Here is a 26111-nt window from a genome sequence, read left to right on the forward strand (position 1 = left end):
CAGAGTAGAGCTGCCCATATGGCTTCCAAGGCTGTAGTCTTTATGGAAGCAGACTGCCACATCTTTCTCCTGTGGAGTGGCTGGTAGGTTCGAATAGGGTTCCTAGACGGTAATCTTTATGGTCAGCAGTTCAAACCTACCAGCCGCTCCACAGGAGAAAGATGTGGCAGTCTGCTTCCGTAAAGATTACAGTCTTGGAAGCCCTATGGGGCAATTCTACTCTGTCCTATAGGATCACTGTGAGTGGGAATTGACTCCATGGGAATGGGAATATTTATGGAAGCAGATCACCAGGTCCTTTCTCCTGTGGAACCGCTGGATGGGTTGGAACTGCTGATCTTTCAGTTAGCAGCCAGGCACTTAACTGTGGTGGCCATCAGGGCTCCTTGAATTACTTGGTACTTACCTAAATTTTAATTCCTAAATTGTATTAACTTTCCATAGGTTCTGTTTATTCCTTCCTCCCCATAATTCTTTCTCTGAACATTGACATCTCTGCCCTAGAACAAGATGGCATCATCTTTCTTCTCTGATTTTGGCCTTATGTGGTATCTGGACGAGCTCAAAAAGGAGGAGTTCAGAAGATTTAAGGAGCTCCTTAGGCAAGAGCCTTTGCAACTTGGACTGGAGCGAATTCCCTGGGCTGAAGTAAAGAGAGCAACTCGGGAAGATCTTGCAAACCTACTGATCAAGCATTATCAGGAACAGCAAGCATGGGATGTGACCTACAGGATCTTTCACAAGATTGGTAGAAAGGATCTCCATATAAAGGCCAAAAGGGAAAGTACTGGTGAGTGAGTCTGGGGGTTGGAGACAAGGCTTCCTATAATGAGGATTGTGTCATAATCGTGATAGATTCCCCCATCTATGCCCGTCTACAGCAGGGCCAGATGTACTAGGGAACAATTTCATCCTTGTAGGTAGGAAACCGTTTAATTTAGATGTGGTGATTATGTGTGATAAAATGTGGGTGGATGGCATGTCCTATGGAGTCCCTGGGTGGTGCAAATGGTTAAGCACTCAGCAACTAACCAAAAGGTTGAAAGTTCAAATCCATCTCGAGGAGTCTTAGAATAAAGCTTGGCAAACTACTTCTGAAAGATCACAGTCATTGAAAATCCTATGGAGTGCAGATCTACTCTGACACATACGGGGTTGCCATAAGTCGGAATAGACTCGAGGGCAACTGGTTTGGTTTTTTTGTTTTGTTTTGTAGCATGTCCTAACCTGTATTGTACCTCCATCTCTATGGTATCAATAATTTTCCCTAAGCTGAGAACTTGCATCCAAGTCAGAACCTCTCTCTAAGGCGAAGTGGTGCCATACGAACTGTGGATCTGGCCCATTATCTTAACAGACATTTGAGAAGGGCCTAGAAATAAAAATTAACATTTACCATAGATTATACACTGAATTAGGGGTTAATTGGTATAATTGTCTATTCAAAACAGTTCCTTCTGAGAGTCAGCAATAGGAGGAGGAAAGGGAATGTGTGGCTAATTGCCTCCATGAACAGCTGCCTCCTTTGCTATGAGATCAGAACTGGAGAGTGCCCAGCTACCATTACCGAACATTTTGATCAGAGATTCTGTAGAATAATCCTGATCAAAAGGGTGAGAAAGCAGAACAGAATTTAAAATTTTCATGGAATCTAGACTTTCTGGAACCATTGAGGCTGGATGAACCCCTGAAACTATTGCTCTGAGATCATCTTTAAACCTTAAACCAAAAATATCACCTGAAGTCTTCTTAAAACCAAACAGCAGTTTAACTTAACTAGTAAAAAAGTCTGCCTTGAGCCCTGCATTCTTTTAAGATCTATCTATATGGGATCGAATTGACAACAGCAACTCAGAAGATTAGACAGGAACCTTAGGGAGGCATGAGTTTATGTTAATGGGGGAGGAACAACTCAGAAAAGGAGGTGAGAATGGTTGTACAACTCAAAGAATGTAATCAGTGTCATTGAATTGTACATGTAGAAACTGTTGAATTGATGTATGTTCTGCTATGTATATTATCAACAACAACAACAAAACAACAGGTCCTTCATATGTCATCTTTCTGATAGGTACTGTCTAATCTATTTTCCACACACAAGTGGGTACATACTATAGACACTATCTTGTTCTGCTTCCACATAAAGAGACCATTCCATACTTTTAATACCTGTAAAAGATTCCATCATTCCATAAATTATTTAGCTGGTCTTCTATTTGTAGTCATACAGTCCTTTTCCATTCTATATCAGCAATGAATATCTGTGTGTGTGTGTGTGTGTGTGTGTGTGTGTGTGTGTTTATGTGTGTGTGTTTTCCTGTGTGGGTATCTAGAGCAGGGATTGGTAAACTTTTTCTGTGGAGGGCCAGAGAATTTATATTTTAGACTCTGTTGCAATTACTCAACTCTGCCATTGTAATGGCAAAGCAACTATAGACAACACATAAATGAATGTCTATGTTCCAATGAAACTTTATTTACAAAACCAGGCTGTCAACCAGCCTTGGCCCATGGTCACAGTTTGAGAAGATAAAGGAGCCTGGAACAATAGTTAAGCACTCAGCTGCTAACTGAAAGGTCAGCGATTTGAACCCACCAGCTGCTCCATGGGAGAAAGATGTGACAGTCAGCTTCTGTAAAGATTAACCAAAAACCAAACCAAATCCATTGCTGTCGAGTCAATTCTGAGTCTTAGCGGCACTGTAGGACAGAGTAGAACTGCCCCATAGGGTTTCCAAGGAGCGGCTGGTGGATTCAAACTGCCAACCTTTTGGTTAGCAGCTAAGCTCTTAACCACTGCACCTTAACCACTCTTAACCAGGGCTCTGTTCTATAGGGTTGTTATGAGTCTGAATTGACTTGAAGGCAACAGGTTGGTTTGGGTTGAGAAGATACACTCTGAGAAGTAAAATTTCAGGGTCAAAGAGTATGAGTGTTTAACTTTGATATGTATTTTTTTCCTCTTGTCCTCATTGACTCAGGGTATATAAGGATGTATCAAGCTCATGTAAAGAAGAAATTCAGCAATATATGGTCGAGAGAATCCCTCACTAGGATTCATGATTACTTTGAGCAGGAAGTAGTCATACAGAAGAAACGTGAACGTATGGAACTCCTTTTTGAGCCTAAGGCAACTGGAGAAGAGCCATCACGTACTGTGGTCCTTGTGGGAACCCCAAAAATTGGGAAGACGACGTTCCTGGTCAAGCTAATGTTGGCCTGGGCAGAGGGTATCTTTTATCAGGATAGGTTCTTGTACATTTTCTACTTTTGCTGCTGGGAGGTGAAGCGGTTGGCGCTGACAAGCTTGGCTGAGTTGATTTCTGGAGACTGGCCCAACCCCCCTGTGCCAATAGCAGAGATCCTGTCCCAGCCAGAGAGACTGTTGTTCATCATCGACAGCTTTGAGGAGCTGACGTGTGCCTTGAAAGAACCGGAGTCAGACCTGTGCAGTGACTGGTTGCAGCAGCAGCCAGGAGAAGTGGTCCTGGGCAGTTTGCTGAGGAAGAAGATGCTCCCAGAGGCCTCACTGCTCATTGCCACTACACCCAACTACCAGCAGGAACTCGAGGCTCAGCTGGAGCACCCAGAAATTAAAACGATCATGGGACTTAATGAAAGCGACAGGAAGCTGTACTTCTCCTGTGTCTTTCAAGACAAGAAGCAAGCCATGGAGGCCTTCAGTTTTGTAAGAGAAAATGAACAGCTCTTTCACATGTGCCAAATCCCCATCCTTTGCTGGGTTGTGTGCACCTGTCTGAAGCAGGAGATGGAGAGGGGCAGAGACCTGGCACTTGCCTGCCACCGTACCACTTCTCTGTTTGCCTCTTTCATCTTTAACATGTTCACACCCAAGGGTGCCACACGTCCACATGAGCAGATCCATGTCCAGTTGAAGGGTCTGTGCTCCCTGGCTGTGGAGGGCATGTGGACGGACACATTCCAGTTCAGTGAAGAGGACTTCAGGAGAAATGGGTTAGTTGAAAGTGATATCCCTGCATTGCTGGACATGAAGCTTCTTCAGAAGTGCAGGGGGTATGAGAACTCGTACACATTCATCCATGTGTGCATCCAGGAGTTCTGTGCCGCCATGTTTTATTTGCTAAAGAGCTCCGGCAATCACCCCAATCCAGCCGTTGGATGCTCAAAGGCGCTGCTATTGACCTACCTAAAGAGAGAAAACGTGCATTGGATTTTGGGGGGGTGTTTTGTGTTTGGTCTTTTAAATGCAGAGGAAGAAAAAAGGCTGGATGCTTTCTTTGACTTACAACTGTCCCTGGAGGTAAAGCAGCAATTCCACCAGTGCCTGAAGAGTTTAGGTGAGTGTGAACATCTGGAGGGAGAGGTGGATTTCTTGTTATTTTACTGTCTGTTTGAGATGCAGGATAAAGTCTTTGTGACGAAGGCATTGGACTGCTTTCAAGAAGTTCACTTCTCTGTCACTGACAATGTAGACTTGATGGTTTCTGCCTACTGCCTAAAACACTGTTCTGGCTTGAGGAAAATTTCTTTTTCCGTCCGAAACGTCTTCAAGGAGGAGAATGGAGACAGCTCTACGTGAGTCCATCTAATGACTTTCTTCCTAGCCCCTTTTTAGCATATGTCTGTGTTCACAAGTAGGTTTTGCTGATGGGGTGGCTAATATTTATCATGGGTAGGATCTGACCTTATGTGTTCAAGTCCTAACTTGACTCTTTATGGCATGTATGACATTTTCCAGGAGACTTGAACTTTCTTGCTATAGTTGCCTCATTATAGAAGGGGCAATAATAGTCACTACCACATCATGATATAATGTAAGAATCCATGTGAAGTGTGTTTCCTATATTTCTCAAATATTGTTATTATTGCTGGGTACCCTGGAGTTGATTCCAACTCATAGTGACCCCATGTGACAGAGTAGCACTTCCCCATAGGGTTTTGTAGGCTTAATCTTTACAGAAACAGCTTGCCAGGTTTTTCTCCCGCAGAACCACTGGGTGGGTTCTAACTGCTGACCTTCTGATTAGCGGCTGAGCACTTAAAAGTTGTGCCACCAGGGATCCCTTCTCAAATGTTAGCTGATATGTATTTATAATTAATACTTGTATCATTCGTATTGATAGCACACTCAGACTCTTTCTTGACCTCACAACCAGAAATTACCTTTTAAATTTTATTTTAAGATTCTTACAAATTTTAACTCATTTAACATTCAGATGTTTTGTTTTCAGGAAGATAATTTATTATGCCTATATACTGGGAATAGGTCCCTGGGTGGCACAAATGGTTTGCACTTGACTACTAACCTAAAGATTGGAGGTTCTAACCCACCCAGCAGCACCGCAGAAGAAAGGCCTGGTGATCTGCTTCCATAAAGATTACAGCCAAGAAAACCCTAAGGAGCACAGTTCTACTCTGTAACAGATGGGGTCACCATCAGTTGGAATCAACCTGGTGGCAACGGGTTTGGTTTTTTGGTTTTATATACTGGGAATGGCTTGAGTTGAATATTTACCCATGAAAAGCATTTCCTTTCTCTTTCTTTGTAGGTCAAGTTACAATCTCGTCCGTTGGCATTACATTTGTTCTGTGCTCACCACAAATGTACACCTCAGAGAACTACAAGTACACAACAGTGTCCTCGATGAATCAGCCTTTGGGGCTTTGTGTAAAGAGCTGAGGCATCCAAATTGTCACCTTCAAAAGCTTGAGTAAGTTGGAGATCAACCTAGACTTGAGTGTATCGCAGAAATAACAGATTAGTCTTAGCTTTCAGGTAAGGCCAACGGCTATCAAAGAATTATAATCTAGAGCAAGTTTTCTCAGACTCAGAATTATTAAGTCTTTGTTATGGAGGCCATCCTGTGCACTGTAGGATGCTCACTTAGCAGCATCCCTGGCCTCTACCCACCAGATGCTACTAGGAACCTCCTCCTGTTATGACAACCAAAAATGTCTCCAGACATTGCCAAATATTCCCTTGGGACAAATTTGCCCCAGTTGAGAACCACTGGTCTGGAGCAATTTGTAATAGTGATGTGTGAACTGAATTCAGTGGAGCATGTGGGAGGGAGTTGCCCCTCTAGGTAGCCATTCTTAGAGGTCGATGGGGATAGAGCCAGTGTTACTGCCAAGATGAAAAGAAGGCAGGAAGGGTAGTAAACCCCATGTTTTCTCAAATATTCACTCACTCCTTCAACAGTTATTAATGACATTAATTAGCACCAACCGTTTGCCAGGTGGGAGTCCCTGGGTGGCACAAATGGTTAAGCGCTCAACTACTAACCAAAGCAGCCCTGGTAGCACAGTGGTTAACAGCTCAGCTGCTAACCAAAAGGTCTGCAGTTCGAATCCACCAGCCGCTTCTTGGAAACCCTATGAGGCAGTTCTACTCTGTCCTATAGGGTCGCTAAGAGTCAGAATTGACTTGAAAGCAACGAATTTGGTTTGTTGGTTTGTTTGTTTACTAACCAAAAGGTTGGGAGTTCAAATCCACCCAAAGATGCCTCAAGAGAAAGGCCTGATGATCTGCTTCCACAAAATTAGACTTTGAAAACTCTATGGAGCACTGTTCTGTTCTGTACACATGGGGTTGCCTTGAGTTGGAGTTGACTAAATGACAACTAACAATGACAACATTTGCCAGGCACTTGAATACAGTCCCCTGGGAAGGCAAAATCGCCCAGGCTGAGAAGCACTGAGCTATACGTTTGGGTTGTGAAACTGAAGTATCAGTTAATCGTTGGGTATAGGAGACAATCAAACACAAGTTTTTCAGGCTATTCTCCCAGGCTTCATTGGATGAGACTCATCCAAAAATGTCTTTGTTTTTGCAGGATAAATAATGTTTCCTTCTCTGGTGAGAGCTGGCTTTTCTTTGAGGTGTTCATTCATAACCCATACTTGAAATGCTTGGATCTCAGCAGTACAAGACTCTACCGTAATGATGTGAGGTTGCTCTGTGAGGCTTTGAACTATCCACTGTGCAACATAGAAGATCTCACGTAAGTCTCCTTGTTCACCAGACTCACGGATTGGATTCCAGAGAGGATTGTGAATTTTTAAGTAGGTTCACTTTCCTCTTCTTTTCTATTCCTCATACTCAAAATTAACCTCTGCAGGCATCCTGGGAACTTGAAGATAGAATACTGAAGTAAAGATTCCTAAGTTGGTACAACCACTTTGGAAAACTGTTTGCCTATATTCAGCTTTCATAGATACTAGCATATCGTATAGCCCAGACATTTTACTCTTAGGTGTATACTGAACAGAATTATATATTTAAGTTTACTGAAAACCAAAACCCACATCAGTTGCTGTGGAGTCGACTCCGGCGCATGGAGACCCCATGTGTGTCAGTGCAGAACTGTGCTCCATAGGGTTTTCAATGGCTGATTTTTTGGAAGTAGATCTCCAGACCTTTATTCCAGGCACCTATGGGTGGACTCAAACCACTAATCTTTCAGTTACTAGCTGAGCGTTAACCATTTGCAACTCCAAGTTTACTGAAAGACAGGTACTAAAACATTCATGGCAGCTTTATTTATAACACCTGAAAAATTGAAACATAATGTTTTGAAGTGTATCCATGTTGTAGCATGTATCAGTAAGGAGTCCTAGTGAACCACTGGTTAAGTGTTTGACTGCTAACCAGAAGATTGGCAGTTCAAATCCACCAGCCACTCCATGGAAGGAAGATGTGGCAGTCTGCCTCCATAAAGATTACAGCCATGGAAACCCTATGTGGCAGTTCTACTCTGTCACATGAAGTCACTAAGGGTCGGAATCGACTTGATGGCACCCAACAGCAACAAGAATCATGTATCAGTAATTCATTACTTTTTATTAATGAACAGTATTCCATTGTATATATATACCATATTTCATTTATCCATTTATCAGTTGATGAGCAGTCAGGTTATTTCCACCTTTTGGCTATTGTGAATAATGCTGCTGTTAACATTGATATTTGAATACCTATTTTCAGTTCTTTTAAGTATATACCTAAGAGTGGAATTGTTGCATCATATGGTAATTCTATGTTTAACTTTTAGAAGAACCACCAAACTGTTTTCCACAACAGCTGCACCATTTTACATTTCCATCGGCAATCTATGAGAATTCCAATTTCTCTACATCCTCGCCAACACTTGTTATTTTCCGGGTTTTGTTGTTGTTGTTTTAATAATAGCCATCCTAGTGGGTATGAAATGGTATCTCATGATTTTGATTTGTATTCTTGAATGACTAGTAATATCGAGCATCTTTTCATGTGTCTCTTGGCCATTTGTATGACTTTGGAGAAATAACTATTCAAGTCCTTGGCCTATTTTTTAATCAGGTTGTTTTGTCTTTTGGTTGTTGAATTGTAAGAGTTCTTTATACATTCTGGATACAAATTTCCTATCAGATATGTTGTTCCAAGATATTTTTCTCCCATTCTGTAGGTTTTCTCTTTACTTTGTTGATTAAAGTTCTTTGATGCACAGAAGTTTTTAATTTTGATGAAGTGCCATTTATTTATATTTTTTGGTCTCTCATGCTTTTGCTGTTATATAGTGAAATCTGTGAGAGCCAGAACTCTACAGGACTGCCTTGTTTTTCCGGGTCTCACAAGTTTTCCACCTTGACAGGGTCTTACCACTTCTCTATCATTTTCTATTAAGAATCCTACCTCATAAACACCTAGTGAGTTTTCCTTCTCTGACAGATTTCTGCCTTACTTGGGTTCTGGCTTTCACACGTTTTTCCTGTATCTTAGAAACCATTGCTTAACCCAACATCATGAAGATTTACTCCTATATTTTCTTCTTAATTTTTAAAGGTTTAGCTCTTATATTTAGGACTGTGACCCATTTTTACTTAATTTTTGTCCGTATTGTACAGTAAGCCAAACTCTATTTTTATTCCTTGAAAATAATTTCAAAATCCTAAAGCCTGAAACAGCTTTAAAGCCATGCATTCCCTCAGAGTAATCCCGGAGAGAAGATGCTTGGAGCCACGGAGTGGGCGACTTGCCAATTACACTTTCATTTCTTGACAACTGTTCTAATTGTTTATATCTTCATTTATTGTCTCCAACCCTAGTTTATACTTTCCATGGCAGCCAGGGGTAAAGAGAGTGGTTGAGGTAATAGAAACCTACAGTTGCTGGCAACCCAAACTAACTCAAGCAAGCCCCTAAATACTGAACCTGTTGGTCCACAGTCCAAGGCTTTGTTTCTGGAATGTTCTCTGAGAAAGTGCTACTTGCGCAGAGACCTGGATGAGGGTTCGTCTAACCAAAGGTCAGGGAAAGGGTGTTCCACTCTGAGTGAACACACACAAAGACCCTGTCATTGTTGTGGGGTTCGTTGAGTCAATTCCAACTCACGTAACCCATAGGATTTTCCTGGCTGTAATCTTTATGGAAGGAGCCCTGGCGGCATGATGGTCAAGTGCTTGGCTGCTAATCAAAAGGTTAGCAGTTCAAACCCACCAGCCTCTCCACTGGAGAAAAGACCTGGTGATCTGCTCCCATAAAGATTACAGCCTAGAAAACCCTATGAGGCAGTTCTACTCTGTCACACGGGGTTGCTTTGAATCAGAATTGACACCATGGCACACAACAACAAATCTTTACGGAAGCAGACCACCAGGCCTTTCTTCTGTGGCACCATTTTGTGGGTTCTAAACACCAACCTTTAGGTTAGCAGCCTAGCACAAACACCTTGTACCTTGGGTCCCCAAGTCAAAAAAACCAAACTCATTGCTGTTGAGTTGATTCTGACTCATAGCAACCCTATAAGACAGAGTAGAATTGCCCCATAGGATTTCCAAGACTGAAGTCTTTACGAGAGCAGTTCGCCAGGTCTTTTCTCTCCCTTGGAGTCGCTGGTGCATCCAAACCACCAACCATCTGGGTAGCAGACGAGTGCTTAACAACTGCACCACCAGGACTCCTTCACAAAGATCCTCAGGTAAAGACATCAGGGAGATGCATTTGAGGAACAGCAAGCACAAGTGGATACTGTGAGGAATAAAACCCCGTGTGGTCAAGCCACTGGAAATGACTCGTATGGCTGGGACACAGGGACATAGGGACAGGCAGGTGCCTTGTAGAAAATGTGATGTGTTTTTGTGCTTTTCCCTAAGTATTATGAGCAGTTATTGGGGTTTAAGGCAAGTATGGATATAAATGGACTCCCTGGGTAGTGCCAACAGTTAAGCACTGGACTACTAACCAAAAGGTTGACGGTTCTAATTCACCCAGAGGTGCCTCGGAAGTCTGGCCTGGTGATCTACTTCTGAAAGCTCACAGCCTTGAAAACCCTATGGAGTGCAGTTCTACTCTGACACACAGGGGGTCACCATGAGTTGAAACTAACTCAGTGGAAAATGGTTTTCTTGGTTTTATGGCTATATGGGTTTGTATGTGTCTCATGTTGTCTCTCGTCTTAGTATAGAGAATGGACTCGTGGGGATCAGGAAGAGAGGCAGGGGGCTCAGTGAAGTTCCCACACAGGGCAAATGTGTGCTCCCTGATTCTTACATCGTTGTTGTTGTTGTTGGGTGCTGTCAAGTCAATTCCGACTCATGGCAACCCCACGCGTGTCACAGCAGAACTGTGCCCCATAGGGTTTTCAATGGCTGTGATCTTTCAGAAATAAATTGCCAGGCCTTTCTCCCACAAAGTTGCTGGGTAGGGTCAAACTGCCAACCTTTCAGTCTTCTTATAGGATCAGCAAAAGTAAAGAGTCAGGGAACTACAACCAAGTGGAATGTGACATGTTCTCTCTCTATAGGCTGGCAAATTGCCTCCTCTCAGCAGGTGATTGTGAAGCCTTCGCCTCAGTTCTAAAAAGCAACAAGAAGCTGAAGTACCTTAATGTAGCACACAATTACCTGGACCAAGGAGTGAGCCTGCTGTGTGATGCTCTGTGCCACCTAGACTGCGTGCTGGAGGCCTTGGTGTAAGCGAACAGTAGGGGGGTCCACTGTGGGGAAGAATGGCAGCAGGTTGAACTTTAACCTGTTGACTCAAATCCATCCATTGGTGGAGGCAACATAGCAGTTTTAAAGCATAAGGTTAAGAATCAACCAAACTTGGGTTCCAGTCCTGGATTTACCACCGTGAGCAAAGACTTAACCTCTCTCAGCTTCACTTTGCTCATAACAGAGGGAAGAGGGAAACTCCTGCCCTAGAGGTCTTATGAAAATTAACAGTTTGCATACAGAGTACATGCTAAATTTCAAAAGATGTTAGATTGGATTAAAATCCTACAACATACACACAGGTGCTTCCTGTGTTAGTAACTGTTGTTGTTGGGTGCCGTTGAGTCAGTTCGCACACATAGCGGCCCCATGTGACGGAGCAGAACTGCCCCCGTAAGGTGTTCTAAGCTGTAATCTTTACATGGACCTGGAGATCTGCTTCCGTAAAAATTAGCCCAAGCCACACCTGTTGCTGTCGAGTCAATTCTGACTCACAGCAACCCTATAGGACAGGGTAGAACTGCCCTATAGGGCTTCCAAGGAGTGGCTGGTGGATTCAAACTGCCGACCTTTTGGTTAGCAGCCAAGCTCTTAACCACTGAGACACCGGGGCTCTCCATAAAGATTACAGCCTAGCAAACTCTATCTTATAGGGTTGCTGAGTCAGAATCAACTCCATAGCACACAATAACAACCACCTTTATGGGAACAGATCGCCAGGTATTTTCTCCCACAGAGCCTCTGGGTAGGTTTGAAAGGCTGACCTTTCGGTTAGTAGTCGAGCTCTTAACCGTTGCACCACCAGGGCTCCTTCAATAGCTTTTACCTGTTGCTAATAGGTAAAGTGGGCTCTCAGCCGTAGAGTAGTTGCTAAGAACAGCAGAAGAGTAAGATAACCCATGGGGCCTGTTGACCTCATATAATGCTGAGTGTGCTACTCTTGTTGAAGGAGTGCTGGTGGTGCAGAGGTTAAGTGCTTGGCTGTTAACTGAAAAGTTGGTCGTTCAAATCCACCAGTGGCTCTGCAGGAGAAAGATATGGTAGTCAGCTTCTGTAAATATTACAACCTTGGAAACCCTATGGACAGTTCTACTCTGTCCTATAGAGTCGCTATGAGTCAGAATTGACTCTACAGCAACAGGTTTGGTTTGGGTTTTGTGCTACCTTGAAGTAATAAGATAAATGAATAGGTTAGCCTAGAAACAAATTTTAGGGTACAGAGAAGGATAGAGTAATGTGTTACAAGGTCAGTTGGTTAGCTATTAATACAATTCTGCTTACATATTCGGTTCATGCTAATACTTAGCTTGTATACAAAAGGGCCCCTTTGAAGGGGGGAGGAATATAAACACATTTGTGTATGTTTGCTTTTTTGTGTAAAAAGCCCTGGTGGTACAACAGTTAAGTGCTCGGCTGCTAACTTAAAGGTTGGTGGTTTAAACCCACCTAGCAGCTCTGCAGGAGAAAGACCTGGTAATCTGGGCCCATAAAGATTGCTGTTGTTGTGTGATGTGCCGTTGAGTTGATACTAACTCATAGCGACACCGTGTGACAGAGTAGAACTGCCCCGTAGGGTTTCCTAAACTGTAACATTTACAGGAGCAGATTGCTAGGTCTTATCTCCTGTGGAGCTGCTGGTGAGTTCTAATTACTGACCTTTCGGTTAGCAGCTGAGTGTTTTACTATTACACAACCAGGGCTTCTCTCATAAAGATTACAGCCTAGTAAACCCTATGGGGTAGTTCTACTCCATCACATGGGGTCACCATGAGTTCAGATCTACTTGATGGTACCTAACAACAACAGTGTTTTTATATACACAGATATCCCCTGGAGGAGATGTAAGAATTATAAGAAAGATTGCCTGTGAAATATGGAACTGGAAGGATGGGAGATAGTGTGGAAGGGAGGCTTTTCTCTGTTTATGCTTTTGGATTTTTTTTCTTTTTTTAATTTGAACTACATGAAAGTAAGGGTATCCTGATAGTAAATTAGGGAATTTAGAGGACACATGCAACAGAGACCTTATGGACTACAAAGCCAAAATTACTACCCAGCCCTTTACAGAAGCAGCTTGCCAACCCCTGGTTTAAACAAAAATTATAGCACTGTATTGTGGGATTTCTGACGTAGGTAAAAGTAAAATGCCTGACAATAGCTCAAAGTCCAGGAGACGGGAAAATGGAAATATACAATCTTAAGCTTCTTATACTATATGTGAAATGGCATAATGTCACTTGAAGATAGACTGTGATAAGTTAAGTGCATATTGCAAACCATAAATCATCCATTATAATAGTGAAATAAAGAGTTATAGCTAATTGGCCAACAAAAGAGATAAAATGGAATCATAAAAAATTCTCAACACAAAAGAAGGCAGAAAAAATGAACAAAGAAGGGATGGGTCCAACAGAAAACAAATAGCAACAAGGTAGACTTAATCCTAACCATATCAATAATCACATTAAATGGTCCAACCATCATAGCCAAAAGTCAGAGATTGTCAGACTCAAGAAATCAAGACCCAACTATATGTTACTTATAAGAAATGCACTTTAAATGTAAAGATATAATAAAAGTAAAAAGATGGAAAAATAAAAGGGTAGAAAAAGATGTATCATGCTAAAACTAATCAGAAGAAAGTTGGACTGACTATATTAACATGAGACAAAATCAATTTAAGAGCAAATTTTTATTTCTACACCATATTATACAGATATTGAAAAGGTTATAAGGGAATGTTAGGATATTTACTACCGTAAAAAAAAAAAAAAAAAAAAAAACAGTAAAAAACCTCAAGAAGAAGTAGATAACTTGGCAACACTGTATCTACTAAAGAAATTGAATTGTATTTAAAAAGGTTCTCACAGAGAACCCCAAATCCAGAAGACTTCACTGGTGAAGTCTACCCAACATTTGAGAAAAAAACAATACCACTTCTGTGCAAACTTTTCTAGAAAATTAAATACAAGAGAATACTTCCCAAATAATTCTATGAGCCCAGCATTACCCTAATACCAGAAAGAGACAAAGATATTCAGGAAAGAAAATTATAGACTAATTTCCCTCATGAACATATATGCAAAAATTCTAAACTAATGTTAGCAAATCTACTCTTGTTGTTAGGTGCCATCGAGACGATTTTTGACTGATAGTAACCCAGTGTGACAGTGTTGAACTGCCCTATAGGGTTTTCTAGGCTGTAATCTTTATGGGAGCAGATCACTAGGTCTTTCTCCTACAGAGCCACTGGGTGAGTTTGAAACGCCAACCTTTTGGTTAGCAGCCAAGCGTTTAACCATTGTGCAGCCTGGGTTCCTTTAATCTAACAGCACGTAAAAAGGAAAACACATCATGAATAAGTAGGGCTTATACCAAGAATTTAAAGCTAACAATCTAAAATAAGTCAGTGTAATTCACCATATTAACAATATATAAAAGAAGAACGTTACGATCACCTAATAGACACAGAAAAAAACATCTGCCCAAAGCTAACAGCCAGTCCTGATAAGCACACACACACACACACACACACACACGCACACAAACATTCAGCAAACTAAGAAAAGATGAATTCCACAGCCTGATAAAAGGCCTCTGTGAAAGACCTACAGCTAGCATATTGTCACCTTGAGGACTAAGGTGGGCCTGACCCAAGCCATGGTATTTTCGATTGCCTCATATGCATGCGAAAGCTGGATAATGAATAAGGAAAACTGAACAAGAACTGAGGCATTTGAATTATGGTGTTAGTGAAGAATATTGAACATACTATGGACTGACAGAAAAATGAACAAATCTGTTTTGGAAGAGGTACAGCCAGAATGTTCCTTAGAAGAGAGGATGGCGAGACTTCATCTCACATATTTTGGACATGTTATCAGCAGGAACCAGTCCCTGGAAAAGGACATCATGCTTGGTAAAGTAGAGGGTCAGCAAAAAAGAGGAAGATCTTCGCTAAAGGGGCACACCACCCCAGGGGCAAAGACTAGAAGGCAACAGGGAACAGAAAAGCTGGTAACAGGGAACTGAAGGTGGAGCAGGGGAGAGTGTTGACATGTCATGGGGTTGGTAACCAATGTCACAAAACAATATGTGTACTAACTGTTTAATGAGAAGCTAGTTTGTTCTGTAAAACTTCATCTAAAGTGCAATGATAAAAAAAAAAGTAAAAATGAGAAAAGAAAAAAAAAAAAAGAAGACCCTCAAAGAGATGGATTGACACAATGGCTGCAACAGTGGGCTCAAACATTGCCATGATTATGAGGATGGTGCAGGACCGGGCAGTGAGTTGGAACCGACTTCATGGCACCTAACAAAAACAACGGCATCATTCTTAATGGTGGAAGAGTGAGAGCTTTCCCTCTAAGACCAAGAACAAGACAAGGATGTCCACTCTCACCACTGCCATTTATTGCACTGAATGTCCACGCCAGTGCAATAACGCAAGGAAAAGAAATAAAAGACATCCAGATTGAGAAGAAGGAAGTTAAAACTGTCTTTATTCTTAGACAATATGATCAACGGTGTGGAAAATCCAATGTAATCTACAAAAAAAGTACATACTATGTGATAAAATTTAAACTAATCTATAGAGACAAAGCAGATTTTCTAAGTCCTTCTAGAGTGTTGTACCACCATTTGCTACCAAGTTGAGTTCGACTCATGGTACCCCCATGTGTGTTAGAGTAGAACTGTGCTCCATAGAGTTTTTCAATGACTGATTTTTCAGAAGTACATCACCTGGCCTTTCTTCTGAGGCATCTCTGTGTGGATGCAAACCTCCAAACTTTTTGTTAGCAGCTAAGTGCATTAATCGTTTGCACCACCCAGGGACTCCTTTAGAGTGTTAGCTGTGCCATATTATGCCGTATTCTTCCTTCTGCATGACTTTGCCAGTTTTACTTTCTAATCCCCCTATCCTGTAAGTAAGAAGAAAGGAAGGGAGATATTTTGTATACTTATATGAGGATTTTAAGGCACCCTGGTGTCATGGTGGTTAAGCGCGCAGCTGCTAACTGAAAGGTCAGCAGTTTGAACCCACCAGCTGCTCCTCAGGAGAAAGATGCAGCAGTCTGCTTCTGTAAAGATTGCAACCTTGGAAACCCTGTGGGACAGTTCTACTCTGTCCTATAGGTCCCTATGAGTCAGAATGGAAAGGACGGCAATGAGTATGTGAGTATTATATATATAAAAGAATAGAAATATTACCTTTCATATGTGGGGTTAACTTTAAAAAGCTGTCTGAGGTATCCTTTCTTCTTCCTTCCCCCTCCTTTTCTCACATATATTTGTCCTCACAGGTTAGTTTACTGTTACCTCAGTGAACCATGCTGGGATAGCCTCTGTGAAGTTCTTGTGTGTAACAGAAGCCTGATCCACCTAGATCTTGGTGGTAATGTCCTGAAGGATGATGACTTGGAACTCCTCTGTGCGGCCTTGAAACACCCAAACTGCTGCCTACAGTCGCTGTGGTAGGTTTCCTTTGAAGCCCAAGCCTCTTTTTCAAGGGCTTGGGTTGCTGAGAAGACACTTGGGTTTGATGAAGGACATAGTGTCTGTGCCTTGGAACATGAAGATTAAAAAAATGCTTGACTTGGGGTCTTGTGGAGATGTTCAGGTGAACGAATCTGTACCTTGACTTCGGTGTCACAGACTTAATATGTTGTAAAAGGAGCCCTGGTGGCACAACCGTTAAGCACTTGGCTGCTAACCAAAAGGTTGGCAGTGCCAACCAACCCAGTGGATCCACGGGAGAAAGACCTGGAGATCTGCTCCCATAAAGATTACAGCATAGAAAACCCTATGGGGCAGTTCTACTCTGTCACATGGTATTGCTATTAGTCAGAATCGACTCAATGGCACATATCGGCAACAACAACAAACATTATCAGGAAAGACCAATCACTAGAAAAGGAGATCGTGGACTGGTAAAATAGAGGGTCAGCAAAAAGAGGGAAACCTTCATGAGATGGATTGACACAATAGCTACAACAATGGACTCAAACATACCAATGATCACAAAGATGGCACATGACTGGTCAAGGTTTTGTTCTGTTGTACATAAGGTCGCCATGAGTTGGAGCCAACTAAATGGCAACTAACAACAACAACAAAATGGCCGTTCAGTTGGGTATGCATAAAGGATTAAGAGAGAAAGAGAGGAATTTTTATGACTTGGGGCAGAGGAGGGCAATTCTACTCTGTCCTTTAGGGTTGCTATGAGTTGGAATCGACTCGACAGCAGTGGGTTTGGTTTGGTGGGACTGAGAGAAAGTTTTATGGATAACAGGATGTTTGGCATGCATTCTAGGACATGAATAAGGGAATAGGAGAACAATAATCTATGTGGGAATCAATGTGGAAAAACAACAGATCCTTCAAAAAGGAATAAGGGGGGTAAGAGTAATGGGGGGAAAAGGGAAGATAATGAAAAGACTTAATTTCATGATATAAAATTGAGAAATATTTGGGGAACTTTTTTTTTTAGTTACCAACTGGGATAGCACTTCATTATCAAATGTCTCTTTCCCTGAGAAATCCAGAGACATGTAGGATTAGGCAGAATTATTTTACCTAATGCATTAGGAAATTTCATAAGATAGCTCCAGTAACTGTGGATACTATGATTGACAAGCAGAGCTAACATATCAGAGGTCTAGTTCTTCAGGCATTAAGTATTATGAGTGAAAAGAAACAAGACAAATGGGTTAAGGTTGATGATGATAAGGTCAGCATCGTTACACATCAGAGGATATCTTGTGGCTGTCTGGTGGTGGAGATTGGCACATAGCATATTTCCTACACTATGAGCATTGCAGAGCTGAAATAATGGAAAAGGAAAGTGAACAGTATCTTCAGGTTAGCTATTTATGCTTAACCGAACCAAACCAAGCCAGTTGCCATTGAATCGGTTCTGACCCACGGCAACCCTACGCGTTAGAGTAGAACTGCTCCATAGGGTTTTCTTGGCTGTAATCTTTACAGAAGCAGGTCATCAGGCCTTTCTTCCACAGTACTGCTGGGTGGGTTCAGATTGCCAGCGTTTAGGTTAGTAGTTGAGAGCACCACCTAGGGATCTAGTCTTTTTCTAATACAAAAATGTAGTAAATTCTTGAGAGTGACGACATCTCTGTTCTTTTGCAGTTTGGTAAAAGTTTCCATCACTGATGAGGGCTGTCGAGACATTGCCTCAGTCCTCACCAGCAATCCAAACCTGAGAAATCTGGATATTGGGAACAATGACATACAAGATGAGGGTGTGAAGCTGTTGTGTGAAGCTCTGACCCATCCCAACTGTCACTTAGAGAATCTTGGGTGGGTATCCTCAAGGGTATGGTGGAGTCTTTACGGATGATGGAAGGTGGAAGACAGATGTGCAGAGACAGAGAAAAGAAAAAAAAACTCCTTCAGGGGCACATGTCAGCCAGCTCCCAAGATAACCACAGAATGGTTGGACATAATCCGAACAGCAAAACAAAACCAGTTGCCATGGAGTCATCTCCAAATCATGGCAACCGCATGTGTGTTAGAGTAGAGCTATGCTCCATAGGGTTTTCAATGGCTGGTTTTTCAGAAGTAGATCACCAGGCCTTTCTTCTGCAGCACCTCTGTTGTTGTTAGGTGCGGTTGAGTTGGTTCTGACTCATAGCCATCCTATGTACAATAGAATGAGACACTGCCTGGTCCTGTGCCATCCTCACAATCGTTGTTATGTTTGAGCTCATTGTTGCTGCCACTGTGTCTGTCCATCTTGTTAAGGGTCTTCCTCTTTTTTGCTGACCCTCTACTTTACCAAGCATGAAGTCCTTCTCCAGGGACTGATCCCTCCTGATAATATGTCCAAAGTACCTGAGAAGAAGTCTTGCCATCTGCACTTCCAAGGAGCACTCTTGTAGTATTTCTTCAAAGACAGACTTGTTCCTTCTTCTGGCAGTCCGTAGTATAGTCAATATTCTTCACCAACACTGTAATTCAAAGGCATCAATTCCTCTTTGGTCATCCTTATTCATTGTCCATCTTTCGCATGCATATGAGGCGACTGAAAATACCATGGCTTGGGTCAGGCACACCTTAGTGCTCAAAGTAACACCTTTGCTTTGTAACACTTTAAAGAGGTCTTTTGCAGCAGATTTGCCCAGTGCAACGCGTCGTTTGATTTCCTTACTGCTGCTTCCATGGGTGTTGATTGTGGATCCTTGTAAAAACGAACCCCTTGACAATGTCAATCTTTTCTCCGTTTATCATGATGTTTCTTACTGGTCCAGTTGTGAGGATTTTTGTTTTCTTTATGTTGAGGTGTAACCCATACTGAAGGCTGTAGTCTTTGATCTTCATCAGTGTTTCAAGTCCTCTTCACTTTCAGCAAGCAAGGTTGAGTCATCTGCATATCACAGGTCGTTAATGAGTCTTCCACCAATCCTGATGCCCCATTCTTCTTCATATAGTCCAGCTTCTCAGATTATTTGCTCAGCATACAATCTGAATAAGTATGGTGAAAGGATGCAACCCTGATGCACACCTTTCTTGATTTTAATCCATGCATATGCCCTTGCTCTGTTCAACAACTGCCTCTTGGTCTATGTACAGGTTCTGCATGGGCACAATTAAATGTTCTGGAATTCACATTCTTCACAGTGATATCCATGATGTGGTATGATGCACACAGTAGAATGCCTTTGCATAGTCACTAAAACACAGGTCAGCTTCTTGTATTCTGTGCTTTCAGCCAAGATCCATCTGACATCAGCAATGATATCCCTCGTTTCATGTCCTCTTCTGAATCCAGCTTGAATTTCTGGCGGTTCCCTGTCGATGTTCTGCTGCAACTGCTTTTGAATGATCTTCAGCAAAATTTTATTTACAAGTGATATACATGATATTGTTTGACAATTTCCACATTTGGTTGGATCATGTTTCTTTGTAGTGGGTACAGATATACATCTCTTCCAGTTGCTGGCCAGGTAGCTGTTTTCCAAATTTCTTGGCATACACAGTGAGTGCTTCCAGAGCTACATCTGTTTGTTGAAACATCTCAATTGATATTCCATCAATTCTTGGAGCCTTGTTTTTCGTCAATGTCTTCAGTGTAGCTTGGACTTCTTCCTTCAATACCATCGGTTCCTGATCATATGCTACCTCCTGAAATTGTTGAAAGTGAACCAATTATTTTTGGTACAGTGATTCTGTGTATTCCTTCCATCTTATTTTGATGCTTCCTGCATCATTCGCTATTTTTCTGGTAGAATCCTTCAATATTGCAACTCAAGGCTTGAATTTTTTCTTCAGTTCTTTCAGCTTGAGAAATGTTGAGTGTGTTCTTCACTTTTGGTTTTCTAACTCCAGGGCTTTGCACATTTAATTATAATATTTTATTTTGTCTTCTAGAGCTGCCCTTTGAAATCTTCTGTTCAGCTCTTTTACTTCATCATTTCTTCCATTTACTTTAGCTACTTGACATTCAAGAGCAAGTCTCTTCTGACAACCATTTTTGTCTTTTCTTTCTTTCCTGTATTTTTAATGACCTTTTGCTTTCTTCATGTCCTTGATGTCTTCCCACAACTCACTGGTCTTCCATCATTAGTGTTCAATGCTTCAAATCTATTCTTGAGATGATCTCTAAATTCAGGTGGGATGTACTCAAGGTTGTATTTTGGCTCTAGTGGACTTGTTTTAATTTTCTACAGCTTCAACTTGAATTTGCATATGAGCAATTGATGGTCTGTTCCACAGTTGGCCCCTGGCCTTATTCTGACTGATAATATTGAGCTTTTCCATCACCTCTTTCCACAGATGTAGTCGATTTGATTCCTGTTTTCCATGTGGTGAGACCCATGTTTATAGTCACTAATTATGTTGTTGAAAAAAGGTATTTGCAATGAAGAAGTCATTTAAAAAAAAAACACAAACCCATTGCTGTCTAGTCGATTCCAACTCATAGTGACCCTATAGGACAGAGTAGAGCTGCCCTATAGAGTTTCCAAGGAGGGCCTGGTGGATTCAAACTGCTGACCTTTTGGTTAGCAGCCATAGCACTTAACCACTACGCCACCAAGGTTTCCATAGAAGAAGTCATTGGTCTTGCAAAATTCTATCATGCGATCTCCAGCATCATTTCTATCACCAAGGCCATATTTTTCAACTATTGCTCCTTCTTCATTTCCAACTTTTACATTCCTCTGAACAGTAATTGTCAATGCATCTTGATTGCTTGTTTGATCAATTTCAGACTGCAAAAGTTGGTAAAAAATCTTCAGTTTCCTCATCTTTGGCCTTAGTGGCTGGTAGATAAATTCGAATAGTAGTCATATTAACTGGTATTCCTTGTAGGCATATGGATATTATCCTATCACTGACAGCATTGTACTTCAGGATAGGTCTTGAAGTGTTCTTTTTGACAATGAACGCTAGGCCATTTCTCTTCAATTTGTCATTCCCAGCATAGTAGACCATATGATTGACTGATTCAAAATGGCCAATACCAGTCCATTTCAGCTCACTGAAGCCTAGGATATTGATCTTTATGTATTCCATTTCATTTTTGACAACTCCCAATTTTCCTAGTTTTGTACTTCATACATTCCATGTTCCGATTATTAATGGATGTTTGCAGCTGTTACTTCCCATTTTGAGTTGTGCCATCTCAGCAAATGAAGGTCCCAAAAGCTTGACTCTACCACATCATTAAGGTCGACTCTACTTTGAGGAGGCAGCTCTTCCCCAGTCGTATTTTGAGTGCCTTCCAACCCGAGGGGCTCATCTTCCAGCAGTATATCAGACAATGTTCTGCTGCTATTCATAAGATTTTCACTGGCCTATTTTTTTCAGAAGTAGACCGCCAGGTCATTTTTCCTAGTCTGTCTTAGTCTAGAAGCTCTGCTGAAACCTGTCCACCAAGGGTGACCCTGCTGGTATTTGAAATACTGGTGGCAAAGCTTTCATATCACAGCAACACGCAAGCCACCACAGTACGACAAACTGACAGACACATGGTGACAGACGTGGCACCTCTGGGTGGGTTCAAATTGCCAACCTTTCAGTTAGTTGTTGAGCACTTAACCATTTACACCACCCAGGGACTTCTTGTTGCATAATAAACCACTCCAAAACTTACACCCATTGCCACTGAGTCAATTACAACTTATAATGACACCCTGTGACAGAGTAGAACTGCCCCATAGGGTTTCCAAGGCTGTAATCTTTATGGAAGCAGACTGCCACATCTTTCCCCTGTAGAGCAGCTTGTGGGTTCAAACTGCCAACCTTTCAATTAGCAGATGTGCATGTAACCACTGTGCTACCAGGGCTCCTTCCCCAAGACTTAGAGGTGTAAAAACAATGAGTTCTTCTTATTGTGGGCTGATTCTGCTGGTCTGGCCAGGCATAGCTGATCTCTATTAGGTGTGCTGAGGAATCTAAGGTTCTCTGTGGAATTGGCTGATCTAGGTTGACCTCCCTGTCAGGTCTGGCAGTTTTGGCTGGCTAGCTGTCAACTGAGGGTGATGATGGGGGTCTGGAATGCTCATCTCTCATCACCTAACTGGCTGGCTTGGCTTGCTGACATGGTGTCTCAGTGGTTTAAGAGAGAACAATGTGTATAAGGCAACACTTGAAAAATGGTGAATTGGCAAATGTTGTGTTATATATGTTTTTACAACAATTTTTTAAAAAAAGAAGTGTAGAAGGTGTCCTGAGGTGTAGGCTCAGAACTCACATAGCATCGCTTCCATAGTGTTATATTAGCCAAAGCAAGCCATTCTAAACCAAAACCAAAACTCTGTTGTCATTGAGTCGATTCTGACTCGTAGTGACCCTATAGGACAGAGTAGAACTGCCCCATAGAGTTTCCTAGGCTGTGATCTTTATGGAAGCCAACTGCCACATCTTTCTCTCATGGAGCAGCTGGTGGGCTCAAACTGCCAACCTTCAGTTGGCAGCCCAGTGCTTAACCACTGTGCCACCAAGGCTCCTACTAAGTCATTTAAAGAGTGGGGAAAATACCTCTTAACAGAATGAGCTATGGAGTCACATTGCAGAGTGTATGGATATAGAGAAGAATGGATGGTTGTGGCCACTTTAAAATCTGCCACAGAGCAATATTCTGATGTCATAAACACCGGACTATAAGACACTGAGGAGCCTGGCTGGCACAAATGGCTTGTAATTGGCTGCTAACCTAAAGGTTGGTGGTTCAAACCCACCCGGCAGCTCTGCAGAAGAAAGGTCTGGCAATCTGCTTCCATAAAGATTATAACCAAGAAAACCCTATGGAGCAATTCTACTCTGTCACTTGGGGTCGCTATAAGTTGGGAACCAACTCAACGGCAGCTAACAACAACAGCATAAGACATGGTACTCAGAGGTTATGGGGTGACCCTTTGCTAAGCATCTGGCTCACATTTTGCTCTTTTAAAGAACTATATGGGATCAAATTAACAACAGCAACTCGAAAGTTTAGATAGGAAGCTTGGGGGCAGTGAGTTTATGTTAATGGGGGAAGAACAATATGAAAACTAGATAACTAAATAGTAGATAAGAATTATCTCAGGTGAAGGGAAGGACAGCACACACTACAGAGGATGTCAGCACAACTGGACTAAACCAAAGCTAAGAGGTTTCCTGAATACAGTCAAACACTTTGGGGGACAGAGTAGCAGGGGTAGGGGTCTGGGGACCACACTTTCAGGGGACATCTAGGTCATTTGGCATAACAAAGCTTATTAAGACAATGTTCTGCATCCTGCTTTGGTGAGTGGCATCTGGGGTCTTAAAAGCTTGCAAGCAGACATCTAAGATGCATCAATTGGTCCCAACCACCTGGAGTAAAGGGGAATGAAGAACACCAAAGACAAAAGGAAAGTAGTAGCCCAAAAGACAGAAAGGGCCACATAAACCAGAGACTTCATCAGCCTGAGACCAGAAGAACTAGATGGTGCCCAGCTACCACCAACGGCCACCCTGACAGGGAACACAACAGAGTCCCTGATGGAGCAGGAGAAAGGTGGGGTGCAGAACTCAAATTCTAGTAAGAAGATCAGACTTAACGGTCTGAATGAGACTGGAGGAACCCTGGAAAGCATGGCCCCCGGATTCTCTATCAGCCCAGAACTAAAACAATTTCTGAGGCCAACTCTTCAGACAGGGATTGGACTGGACTGTGGGACATAAAGTGATACTCGTGAGGAGTGTGCCTCTTAGCTCATGTAGATACAAGAGACTAAACAGGCAGCTTCCGTCTGGAGGTAAGATGGAAATGCAGAGAGAGTTAGGAGCTGGTTGAATGGACATGGGGAATCAGGGGTGGAAAGGAGGAGTGTGCTGTCACAGTATGGGGAGAGCTGTTAGGGTCATATAACAATGTATGTATAAATTTTTGCATGGGAGACTAACTTGAAATGTAAACTTCATTTAAACTACAACAATAAAAAATAAAAGTAAAAAACAAATAAAAAGAAAAAAAATAAAGAACTATATGGGATCAAATTGACAGCAGCAACTTGAAAGTTAAATAGGAAGCTTAGGGGGCAGTGAGTTTATCTTAATGGAAGAAGAACAATATGGAAACAGAGGGTGAGAATGGTTATACAACTTGAAGAATGTCATCAATGTCACTGAATTGTACATGTGGAAATAGTTGAAGGGGTGTTTGTTCTGCTGGCTATTTCAACAACAAAAATAATTTTTTTTTTTAAAGTCTGGCTCATGTCCCATCCCTCTGCCTTCTCCTTCACCCTGAGGGTGGGGCTGATTCTCACTGTGTGTCTTATTGCAGACTGGATTCATGTCAGCTGACTAGTGCCTGCTGTGAGGACCTTGCCTCTGCTCTTACCCAAAGTAAAACTCTGAGGAGGCTAAGCCTGACTGGCAACACCTTGGACCACGACGGGGTGGTGGTGCTGTGTGAGGGCTTAAGACACACTGAGTGCGCCCTGAGGATGCTTAGGTGAGCTGGTTCTTATTCTCTTCCTTGGCAGGGAGGGTCCTTGGGGCTAAGAAGGGACTGATGGTGTCCTGAGATGTATAACGTGTGCAGTCTAATCTCATTGCGTTTAAAATCCAGATGGTGTTTCCTGTCTCAGGGTTGCTGCAGGAATAAGAGACAGTGAGTATAAGGCACTCACACGGCCCAGTAACTGGTGGATGATGGTGCTTACTATTATAACACAAGTTATAGTTATAATAAGGAGCCCTGGTGGCGCAAGAGTTAAGCTCTCGGCAGCTAACTGAAAGATTGGCGATTCAGACCCACTCGGCAGCTCTGCAGGAGAAAGACCTGGTGATCTGCTTCCGTAAAGATTCTAGACAAGACAGAGTTCTACTCTGTTACATGGGGTCGCTACGAGTTGAAATAGACTCAACAGCAAACTGAAATCGACTCGACAGCACCTAACAACAACAGAGTTATAGTTATAATACAAGCCATATGTGTTTGTATTGTAATTATAGAAATGTTTTTATTTGATTACTATATAATCCTTAGCATTTCTTTTTGTCATTCATTCCCCCTCCCCCCACCTCAGGCACCCAAAACTGGAAGTTCCTAATATTTTATCCTTTTAAAAATAAAAACAGCTTCAGTCTTTCTCCCTAGCTTCTTCCACTAGGTTCTTGTCCCCAACCCTGGTGTTTTTGTGAAATAACGGTGCTTTCTATCAGACAGGATATTTATTCTGTACAGCGATGTGTTAGAACTAGCTCCTACCAGCTGGCAAGAGCCATTTATATGTACCTCTTCTAACTCTGTTAGTGACATCTAATTGGCAGCTTGGAATTGGCTGCCATGATTGAATAATTTACACCACAGAAATGGGCAAATGCTACAAATCAGAGCTACTGTTCTTCTCCTCCCTCTCCTGCTTCTCCTCCTCCTCCTCCCCCAGAGCCAGGTGTTAAATATTTATTAGCACACTGCTGCACATGATAGATGTCTTTCCCCTTAGAGGCAACACTAGGGTCTCCTAGACTTGCCCAAGGAAGAAATTATAGAGAAAGATGGGATAAAGAGAATTTTTTTTTTTTTAAGTGTGAAATAAACAGATCCCCTTTTATATTTTACCAGGCTGCAAAAAGCCAAATTTGGTGAGGAAACCCAGAGACTTCTGATGGCTGAGGACGAGAGAAACCCCTCTTTGACAATCATCATAGATAACTACTGA

The 26111-nt window shown here is 42.1% G+C and overlaps 1 protein-coding gene across 1 annotated transcript; it reads left to right on the top strand.

Moving 5' to 3' along the window:
* Positions 1 to 510: 510 nt before the first annotated feature.
* Positions 511 to 26111, top strand: NLRP4 (NLR family pyrin domain containing 4). Its single transcript, XM_004381915.1, has 9 exons — positions 511 to 790; positions 2982 to 4557; positions 5532 to 5693; positions 6819 to 6986; positions 10767 to 10934; positions 16260 to 16430; positions 18103 to 18273; positions 24728 to 24898; positions 26015 to 26111. The coding sequence occupies exons 1-9, from the start codon at positions 511 to 513 to the stop codon at positions 26109 to 26111; spliced, it is 2964 nt and encodes a 987-aa protein (XP_004381972.1).

The sequence above is a fragment of the Trichechus manatus genome, unplaced genomic scaffold (genome assembly GCF_000243295.1).
Source record: "Trichechus manatus latirostris isolate Lorelei unplaced genomic scaffold, TriManLat1.0 scaffold00087, whole genome shotgun sequence".
Classification (NCBI taxonomy): domain Eukaryota; kingdom Metazoa; phylum Chordata; class Mammalia; order Sirenia; family Trichechidae; genus Trichechus; species Trichechus manatus.

Excerpts from the sequence above, each read along its gene's own strand:
- NLRP4 (XM_004381915.1), top strand. The coding sequence starts at position 511 with ATGGCATCATCTTTCTTCTCTGATTTTGGCCTTATGTGGTATCTGGAC. Across the intron at positions 4,558-5,531 it reads GAGAATGGAGACAGCTCTAC|GTCAAGTTACAATCTCGTCC; the intron begins GTGAGTCCATCT and ends CTTTCTTTGTAG. Across the intron at positions 24,899-26,014 it reads TGCGCCCTGAGGATGCTTAG|GCTGCAAAAAGCCAAATTTG; the intron begins GTGAGCTGGTTC and ends ATATTTTACCAG.